This window comes from Procambarus clarkii, chromosome 54 (assembly GCF_040958095.1).
Source record: "Procambarus clarkii isolate CNS0578487 chromosome 54, FALCON_Pclarkii_2.0, whole genome shotgun sequence".
Classification (NCBI taxonomy): Eukaryota; Metazoa; Arthropoda; class Malacostraca; order Decapoda; family Cambaridae; genus Procambarus; species Procambarus clarkii.
Window position 1 is genome coordinate 24,982,032 of NC_091203.1, and position 10,205 is coordinate 24,992,236.

Here is a 10,205-nt window from a genome sequence, read left to right on the forward strand (position 1 = left end):
TCCCAGGCGCTCCCAGGTCCCCTCCACCCACCTCCCAGGTCCCCCCTCCACCCATTTCCCAGGTCCCCCCTCCACCCATTTCCCAGGTCCCCCTCCACCCACCTCCCAGGTCCCCCTCCTCCCAGGTCCCCCTCCATCCACCTCCCAGGTCCCCCTCCACCCACCTCCCAGGTCCCCTCCACCCACCTCCCAGGTCCCCCTCCACCCACCTCCCAGGTCCCCTCCACGTCAGAGGAGGCGTGACGTCACCATACCAACATGGAGCTGTTGGCCAAACATGACAACGAGTGTTTACCTGGTAACACTTACCTGAGTGTCCCTGTGGCAGTTTATAGTTTAGTTCATTTATTATGCACCCCATACCCATCTTGTGGGCGGTAGTGGAAAGGGTTACAGAGGCACATAATGGGCTCAGGGACTGAACCCCACAATTCATTTAGCTAAGCAAGTTACAATCTTGATGAACTAGTTACAAAATTCAGTATAAGTCGTCACATCAACAATGGGTTCGAGATCGACCACAAGTACAGGTTCTAAATTAAGCAACTGACATATGTGGAGAGCTAGTGTCACAATTGATATGTTTGTCCTGCACACCGCCCCCCATCCAGTGGGCAGCGGTGGATAGGTTACAGTCACTTAGTTACTACCTACAGTTAGCAAACTGGAGATATTTGGCTAAAATTTCTGGTAGCAGATCATTTTGAATGACATATTTACACATCTTTGGTACATTTATAGAATTGTCTCTGAATTCACGTATCTTTTCGCACTCCATCACATAGTGACGGAGGGTGTGCGAATAATTTTGTTGACACAGTTTACATTTGGTCAGGTCTACATCAGCAGATAATGAGAATTCCCAGAGATACTTGTAACCGAGTCTAAGCCGAGCAGTAGTAACATCTAGAAGTCTGCTGATTTTATTGGATGATCCATAGATGTGTGGCTCCTCTTGCATGATAGTATGATGATAGATGGAATTACTGGTGTCAATTTCACTTTGCCTCAGATCTACAAGATCTTGTTGAAGTTCTCGGTGTACTGCTGCTCTCAGATTGCTCATTGACAATCCAAGGTTGCACTCAACGGCTCCTTTAAAGGCAGAATCTTTGGCTAACTTATCAGCTCTATCATGCATTCGGAGGCCAACATGAGATGGAGACCACATGAAATGGACTCTGTTACCATCCTGATCATCATTTATAATTTTGTTGTATTTGTGTCTAGCTTCGGACACGAGCATGTTACAGTTATGTCTCAAAGAGTTGAGTGGCAGGCGAACAAGATTCCTAAAGCTCTTGATACTCCGCCTCATAGATGTAACAGTGCATTAAATTGTGCCTTAGATCCTGCACTGTGTTGTCCTCTTCGTCTGTAACGTCAAGGGAATCTTGAGGTTATCTTCTTGAGATGATTTCGGGGCTTTAGTGTCCCCGCGGCCCGGTCCTCGACCAGGCCTCCACCCCCAGGAAGCAGCCCGTGACAGCTGACTAACTCCCAGGTACCTATTTTACTGCTAGGTAACAGGGGCCTAGGGTTAAAGAAACTGCCCATTGTTTCTCGCCGGCGCCTGGGATCGAACCCAGGACCACAGGATAACAAGTCCAGCGTGCTGTCCGCTCGCAACCCGTCCTCGACTCAAGTCCATTACATTCAGCGGTCAACCCCACAGACGCATTCATATATTTTAACATGCTGTTCATTCAAAACGGGAATTTTCTCAAGTATAAATTAATATTATAATATATTAGCATATTGTGTATATATAGGCATAGGTTAGGTTAGGTTAGGTGTTTAGGTTCTGTTGGCGATTATTTGTATTTGTAGTACGTGGGTGAAGCATTTATAGCGTTGTGGTTCGAACACAAGTCGTCAGTGAAGCACTTGTTCCGGAAGTCTTCAGACGTCGGGGGAGCCGGTCGGCCGAGCGGCAGCCCGTCCTCCAAACAAAGATTCAAAAGTGATTCCATCCACCCGCCAAACCCCCAGCTGTTTATGAATGAAAAGCGGTTTACACACGACTCACAACTGCTGACGTTCGAGCATATCCGGAACAAGTGCTTCACTGACGAATTTTGTTCGAACCACAACGCTGTAAATGCTTCACCCACGTACTACAAATACAAATAATCGCCAACAGAACCTAAACACCTAACCTAACCTATATATGCACAATATGCTAATATATTAAAATATTAATTTATATTTGAGGAAATTCCCATTTTGAATGAACAGCATGTAAAAATGTATGAATGTGTCTGTGGGGTCGACCGCTGGATGTAATGGACTTGGGTCGAGGACGGGTTGCGAGAACGACCACAAGTAGTCTCTTGGCTAAGTAATTACCTAAGTGTAGTTACAGGATGAGAGCTATGCTCGTGGTGTCCCGTCTTCCCAGCACTCTTTGTCATATAACGCTTTGAAACTACTGACGGTCTTGGTCACCACCTTCTCCCCTAACTTGTTCCAACCGTCTACCACTCTGTTTGCGAAAGTGAATTTTCTTATATTTCTTCGGCATCTGTGTTTAGCTAGTTTAAACCTATGACCTCTTGTTCTTAAAGTTCCAGGTCTCAGGAAATCTTCCCTATCGATTTTATCAATTCCTGTTACTATTTTTTTTTTTTTTGAGATATATACAAGAGTTGTTACATTCTTGTACAGCCACTAGTACGCATAGCGTTTCGGGGAAGTCCTTAATCCTATGGTCCCTGGAATACGATCCCCTGCCGCGAAGAATTGTTTTTTCATCCAAGTACACATTTTACTGTTGCATTAAACAGAGGCTACAGTTAAGGAATTGCGCCCAGTAAATCCTCCCCGGCCAGGATACGAACCCATGACATAGCGCTCGCGGAACGCCAGGCGAGTGTCTTACCACTACACCACGGAGACTGTAAATACTAGTAGACTACATACTATTTTGTATGTAGTGATCATATCACCTCCTTTTCTTCTGTCTTCTAGTTTTGGCATATTTAATGTCTGTAACCTCTCCTCGTAGCGCTTGCTCTTGTTGTAAAGTAGCTTACATTATATGCTGTGAGCCAGTTTCATAACTGATTTGCCTATCATGAACGCCGGCCCCCCATCTAGATGATTGACTGATGAAGATTAAGCCACCCAAATGGTGGCACGGGCATGAATACCCCCCCACCCATTACGGGCGTGACATGTAACCCCCATTACGGGCGTGGCACGTAAGCCCCCCATTACGGGCGTGACATGTAACCCCCCTCCCATTACGGGCGTGGCACGTAAGCCCCCCATTACGGGCGTGACATGTACCCCCCCCCCCCCATTACGGGCGTGGCACGTAAGCCCCCCATTACGGGCGTGACATGTAACCCCCCCCCCCATTACGGGCGTGACATGTAACCCCCCCCCCATTACGGGCGTGGCACGTAAGCCCCCCATTACGGGCGTGGCACGTAAGCCCCCCATTACGGGCGTGGCACGTTACCCCCCCATTACGGGCGTGGCACGTAAGCCCCCCATTACGGGCGTGGCACGTTACCCCCCCATTACGGGCGTGGCACGTAAGCCCCCCATTACGGGCGTGGCACGTTACCCCCCCCCATTACGGGCGTGGCACGTTACCCCCCTCCAGTGGGCGGCGGTGGTAAGGGCACAATCACCCACATCACCCACATTCACTACCTACAATTAGCAAACAGGATACTTGGCTGAAATTTCTGACAGTAAATCATTATTTTTGAAAGAAATTTGTACACATTTCTTGAACATTTGTTATGATGTAAACTCACGTATCTTCTCGCACTTCATCACATAGTGACGGAGAGTGTACTGTGAATAGTTTGGCTGACAGTTTACATTTGGTCAGGTTTACATCAACAGGCAGTGCAAATTCCCAGACATGCTTATAGTCGAGCAGTAGTGACGACATCTTTGAGTCTACTGACTTACTGGGTGACCCATAGATGTGTGGTTCTTGTATGATGAATTGTAAACCCAGATTGCTGTATCGAAGTCTTCCTTTCATTGTCTAATGTTGCTTCCGCTAAATAACCCACTGTTCCCTGTCTTCATATACCAAATATGTAGTAGAGGAACTAACAGTCCTATTTTTTCTAAATATTTCTATTAGAGGGTCCAGAGGGTAATAGAGTTCGTCCTCGACCCATAATCGACAATTAAGGTTTCGAATTCTGGGCGGGACAGAAATGATTGTGCGCATTTCCCAACCCGTCCTCGACTCAAGTCCATTCCATCCAGCAGTCGACCGCACAGACGCATTCATAAATTTTAACATGCTGTTCATTCATAATGGGAATTTTCTCAAATATAAATTAATATTATAATATATTAGCATATTGTTCATATATAAGCATAGGATAGGTTAAGTGTTTAGGTTCTGTTGGCGATTAATTGTATTTGTAGTACGTGGGTGAAGCATTTACAGCGTTGTGGTTCGAACACAAGTCGTCAGTGAAGCACTTGTTCCGGAAGTGTTCGAACGTCATCAGTTGTGCTCGCCGTTTTTTATTCATAAACAGTGGGTTTGGTGGGTGCATGGAATCACTTTTGGGTCTTTGTTTGGAGGACGGGCTGATTTATGAATGAAAAACGGTTTATACAGGACTCAACACTGATGAGGTTCGAACACTTTCGGAACAAGTGCTTCACTGACGACTTTTGTTCGAACCACAACGCTGTAAATGCTTCACCCACGTACTACAAAATACAAATAATTGCCAACAGAACATAATTTATTAAACACCTCACCTAACCTAACCTAACCAGGGCCTAAATATGTACAGGGCCTAAATATGTAATATCAAATAATATTAATTTGTTGTAGAGAAAATTCCTATTTTGAATGAACAGCAAGTTCATACACAATGAATTATTTTTCACATACACATTGTGCATTTTTTATAAAGTTATAAGATTTGGTCGGCAACCTTAGCACAAATATTTTGTTCACTGTTAATTTCAAATAATTTTGTTTCAGATATAATGAGTAATATTTGTTCAAGTAATTATACTAATTTGGCTGAACAAAGAGTTCAGGCAGTGAACGCTTATACACGTAAGTGTCTTCTTTCAGTCTGTGTTTCTCACCACAGAAAACGTGGCTATTAACAACATTGCTGTGAACTGTATACTAGTAGGCTTCCATCAGTGTGCGTGCGTGTGTGTGTGTGTGTGTGTGTGTGTGTGTGTGTGTGTGTGTGTGTGTGTGTGTGTGTGTGTGTGAGTGTGTGTGTGTGTGTGTGTGTGTGTGTGTGTGTGTGTGTGTGTGTGTGTGTGTGTGTGTGTGTGTGTGTGTGTGTGTGTGTGTGTGTGTGTGTGTGTGTACACATCTGCCAAACCTCCTCCGCCAGATATGCCAACTAGGCGAATTAAATAAGTGCCATGGACAATAATATAAATATATATATCAATAAATTAAATAAATAAATAAAATATATATAATATATATATATATATATATATATATATATAATATATATATATATATATATATATATATATATATATATATATATATATATATATATATATATATATATATATATATATAATATTGTAGCCTGGTGTTAATTGCATCTCATACATAAATAAAACTCGTGCAAACAAAACACAATTTATTTGTACTACAATTTACAGAATGTTTACGTGTAAGGTTGCCAGTTAAAAATAAATTAAATTTTGTTTGAAAGTGAGAAAATGTTATGGACTTTTTTTTGGAAAGTGAGAAAATATTGATGTCTTCACGCTCTGTGCATCAAGTACACTGTTCACTTATTGGCTAAATGGAACAATAATTCCTTTAATGTAAATAATATATAATTTTCTATGTGTATTATCTTGAAGAAACCCCGATTTAAAGAAATTAACAATTTACTTGTGTTAAAATAAATTTGACTGTGTATTAATCATTAAACAATTCTGATTTAAAGAAATTAACAACTGACTTTCGTTAAAACATATTTTTTACTACGTGTATTAATCATGAAAATAATCCTGATTTAAAGAAATTAATAACTGATGTTTGTTAATACTTTTGTTGCATAAATTTATATAATTCTCATACAAGTTGATATGATAGTTGTAATAAAAGCGAGAAAAGACCCATCCATGACCTTATAACAGAAGACCAAGTGGAAGAAGTACAAGTTTGAGGACACGACATTAGAACAAAGCTTCAGGTCTTGACCTAGTTCTGAGGCACTCACTGACTGTATCTCTGGGGAAGGTCAGGTACATTATGTATTATTAACCTTAGTAGAGGAAGGTTGTCTTGACTGACCTTTTCCTCAGCTGTATCTTCTGAATTGATCTTTCCATGTATATACATTCATTAACTGACCTCAGCTTCTCAAGGTGGGGTAGTTAACCATGTCAGTAAAACCATTTTCATCAGTTAAATACAATTGCAAGTTAGTGACAACACAAGTGCATATTAAGACTAGGACAAGTTTCTTCAGGACATCAGAATTATGTTTAACTGTCTTCAGTTAAAACTCTTACTATTTACCAATTATCATGCCTTGTCACCAAGTTTGGAAGTCCTTAATAGTTTTTGGCATGCACAGATACAATTTAAAATTAATCACAATTAGTTTTATTTGGCACTGACAATTAGTAGTTAATTGAAAAGTTAAGCCTACTAATCAAAATAAAATTAAACCAATCATTAGCTCTATAGAAAATAAAAATCATACTTTTTTTGCACTGGAAATTACGAGTTTAATGTTCCTACTGATCAAAAGTAAACCAACCATTCTGAACAACCAAAAATAAGCTCTTTTTTAGATGTTAGCAACAACTGAAGTGTGCAGGTTTTCCTGGACTTAGCCTACCTCATGTTGTTTACAATGTGCATGACTGCCTCGGCGTCTGCTCGACACTTTAGGCCATAGCCTACCTCATGTTGTTTACAATGTGCATGACTGCCTCGGCGTCTGCTCGACACTTTAGGCCATAGCCTACCTCATGTTGTTTACAATGTGCATGACTGCCTCGGCGTCTGTTCGACACTTTAGGCCATAGCCTACCTCATGTTGTTTACAATGTGCATGACTGCCTCGGCGTCTGTTCGACACTTTAGGCCATAGCCTACCTCATATTGTTTACAATGTGCATGACTGCCTCGGCGTCTGCTCGACACTTCAGACCATAGCTAGAGCTTCTCAACCCCCCACCGAACCTTTCCTTTAAAAAGTTCAAAGAGTTTCGAGTAGGAAAGCCTCGAGGATGAGGAAAGAGGACACTGGTGTCCACCACGTGATCGTGTATCACCTTCAGCCGCATTAGGTCGTGGTCCAGGCCGTGGCCGACTAGAATAGTCCGGCTTCCCACCAGTGTGAGCAGCTTGGCGTGGACGTCCTTAAGCAGAGTCGAAACTCCTTGAAACATGTTTCTTGAGAGTCCAGAGTGCTCGGTGTTGTAGTCGACGATGGGGTCGTCGGGATGCACCAGCGTCTCGTACACCAGCTGACAGTTGGAGTCCACGATAGAGATAGCTGCCACATCCATCCCAGCTGTGGTGAATACCATCTCACAGTCGAGGGCGTAAATGGCTTCTGAAGTCACACTGCTGTTGAGGCTAGTGTTGATGAAGCCTGTTAAATTATTAGGATCAATTTCCTCTGAAACGTGTTGAGGAGCAGTTGAACAAGGTCGGGAACCGAGGGGCAAATTGCAGCAGTAGTAGTAAGGGTAGGCTGTTCTGGAGAGCTTGCCCCAGTGGTGGGCACAAGTGTCTTTAGTGAGCACCCGACCAAGGTTGTCTATGCTGTACACTGTCTTACAGCGTCTGCAATTGCGACTTCGTCGTCCCGGAATGACAGTGTTGAAGCTTTGATCAATGTTGAAGAGTTGGGCTCTCCCGGGCTGGGAATGAGGGCGCGGGAAGCAGAAGCGGCGCAGGTCAGCCTCCGACAGCTCCTTCTGTTGCAGCCGGCTATATAAAGACATGTTCACCAGCATCGCCATCTTAATTCCTTGCACGATCCCTGCCTGGGTAGTTAGAAAATATATATTTGGTGATGTTTGCATTTTAAATGTATATTGGTTTAGAATCAGTGAATATTTTTATTATAATGGAATGATGAAGTCAAACTTCAGAGGAGAGGGAGAGGAGTAACTCTTATAATCAGAAGAGACCACTCTGCTTTCCGTTGGATTAGTCATGAAATACTGTTAGTAAAATTTTAGGAAGGATTTCCTCAGATTATTCTTTACGTCTTGTCTGAAAATATTTATTAGTTAAAGTGAAACAGATTTACTTTGTATTTTATTATTATATGAAAAAATAGCCCAAATGCATTGGATAATAAGTTCCCAAAGGAACACTAACGGGCTAGGCTTATTCTACACAATGAGCTTAAACCAAAAATAACATAACTGCTCTTGAAGCTAATATCTCGTTTATATAACCCACAAAATCGACAATATTTTGTTATTAAAGCTTTATGTAGTTTTGTATAACAGATTTATAAATGTGGAATTAAAATTCGTTACCTTGACTGTGATAAGATGTTCTTGGTGACTATACACACACCTCCAGAGCCTGTAAAATGATCCCTGTATAATTATGAATAATAATTCATTTATTCTATTAAAATGTCTATTTAAAAAATCTTAAATATATTTGTCATGAATTTCTGTATGAACTCAACTCAAATTTCTCTAAAACGTGAAATAATTTACGTAATCTATTAGTTTGTATAATTTTGATGTTGTAACACCCATGACCCCCCCCCCCCCTCCCCTAGAGTTTTCACCCAGGGAAGCCTTCTCCAAGAGGTCAGCCCAGATGACCTCTGGATTATCTTGTATGTTGATTAAAAAATTCCTGGATTAGTCTTAGTCAGCTAGTTTCAAGTATGTAATATTTCATGATACTCTTGTCAAACATTGCAATGGAATTAGACCCCAGATTCTTATGTGTAAACATCCATGGATGATCCCCTTTTAGTCAGGTCACAAGTCAGCCACACGTAATTAATAATTCCTCTCTTGAACAGTGTATGGTGAATGTCAAACAAGCTTGATGGAAAAATTCTTGAGTGTTTGTGCACGTGTGGCCGACCTCTTACATTTTTAGTGTAGGTAGCAACAGCAAATCTCCCCCCCCCCTCCCTTTTGGGGTGTATATATTGGTCCTGTAGAGACTTAGAGACAGAGTGCCAGACACCAGAGTCAGGAGTGGATCTGTGAGAACATCGCACAGCCAGCGAGGGACAGAGTGAATCCACCGGAGGGAGAGACAGAGGTCTTAAGGTAAAGTGTGATCTCTGAGGATTTTGTTCCATGTCTAAATTTCTTAACTATTGGCCAGTGTTAGAGTAGGATTTATAGTGGTGATTAGCATAATTTTCTCAATAAACTTTTGTTAAATTTCCCGTCTGTGTCAATTGTTGAATCCTCTTAGCCTTTTGGATATAGTGGGCTGACAAGCGTCCGATAATTAATGACAGTTATAGAAAGTACTCTCCAAGTCAAGCAATGTTTCTTGCCTCGTTGCTTGATATAGTCTCAATGGTCAAAGGCAGATGGTGGCAGCGTTTTTTAATCCTCTGTAGCATTTCATTCTTGGAAGGGTACCTTTGGTTCCGGTGTAACCATCATATGTCCGCTCATATTACAGTGTTACTAAGTGCAACCGATAGGAAGTGTTACTCAGTTTAAGTAGTTTGTTTACATATATTATTTAGTTTATATTTTATAGTGATGTTACAATGCTGGGGAATTCAAAATGTATGATCCATTATCAAATGTTCAACAGGACATTGTATTAGCTACAGGTAATTGAAGGTACCAATGAATTGTGGATTGTAAAGTTCACTGTATTAAAAAAGTTCACCGTATTAAAAAGTTCAATGTATTAATAATCATAAGTATATCTTCAAATACATTTTTTTGTATTCTTAACAGTGAAATATAACCGCCATGATGTATGACCTCATACCACTGTTTACGATGTCTATATAGTAACAATATACATTATACACTTAGGTGTATACACTTATACTTTACACTACTCAATAATATGATACTACTGATGTATACACCTGATTAACCAGGCTGTGATTTATACGTCAGGCTGCTAGCAGCCGGGTCTAACAGCCTGGTTGACCAGTCCAGCAACCAGGAGGCCTGGTCGACGACCGGGCCGCGGGGACGCTACGCCCCGGAATCATCTCAGGGTAACCTCAAGATGAAGTAAC

The 10,205-nt window shown here is 41.6% G+C and overlaps 1 protein-coding gene across 1 annotated transcript; it reads right to left on the bottom strand.

The window, feature by feature from the left end:
* Window positions 1-6,409: 6,409 nt before the first annotated feature.
* Window positions 6,410-7,973, bottom strand: LOC123771413 (exonuclease GOR-like). Its single transcript, XM_045763918.2, has one exon. The coding sequence runs from the start codon at window positions 7,966-7,968 to the stop codon at window positions 7,090-7,092; it is 879 nt and encodes a 292-aa protein (XP_045619874.2). The 5' UTR covers window positions 7,969-7,973; the 3' UTR covers window positions 6,410-7,089.
* Window positions 7,974-10,205: the final 2,232 nt, after the last annotated feature.

What these genes read in the sequence shown, in the direction of transcription:
- LOC123771413 (XM_045763918.2), bottom strand. Translation starts at nt 7,968, where the DNA reads ATGGCGATGCTGGTGAACATGTCTTTATATAGCCGGCTGCAACAGAAG.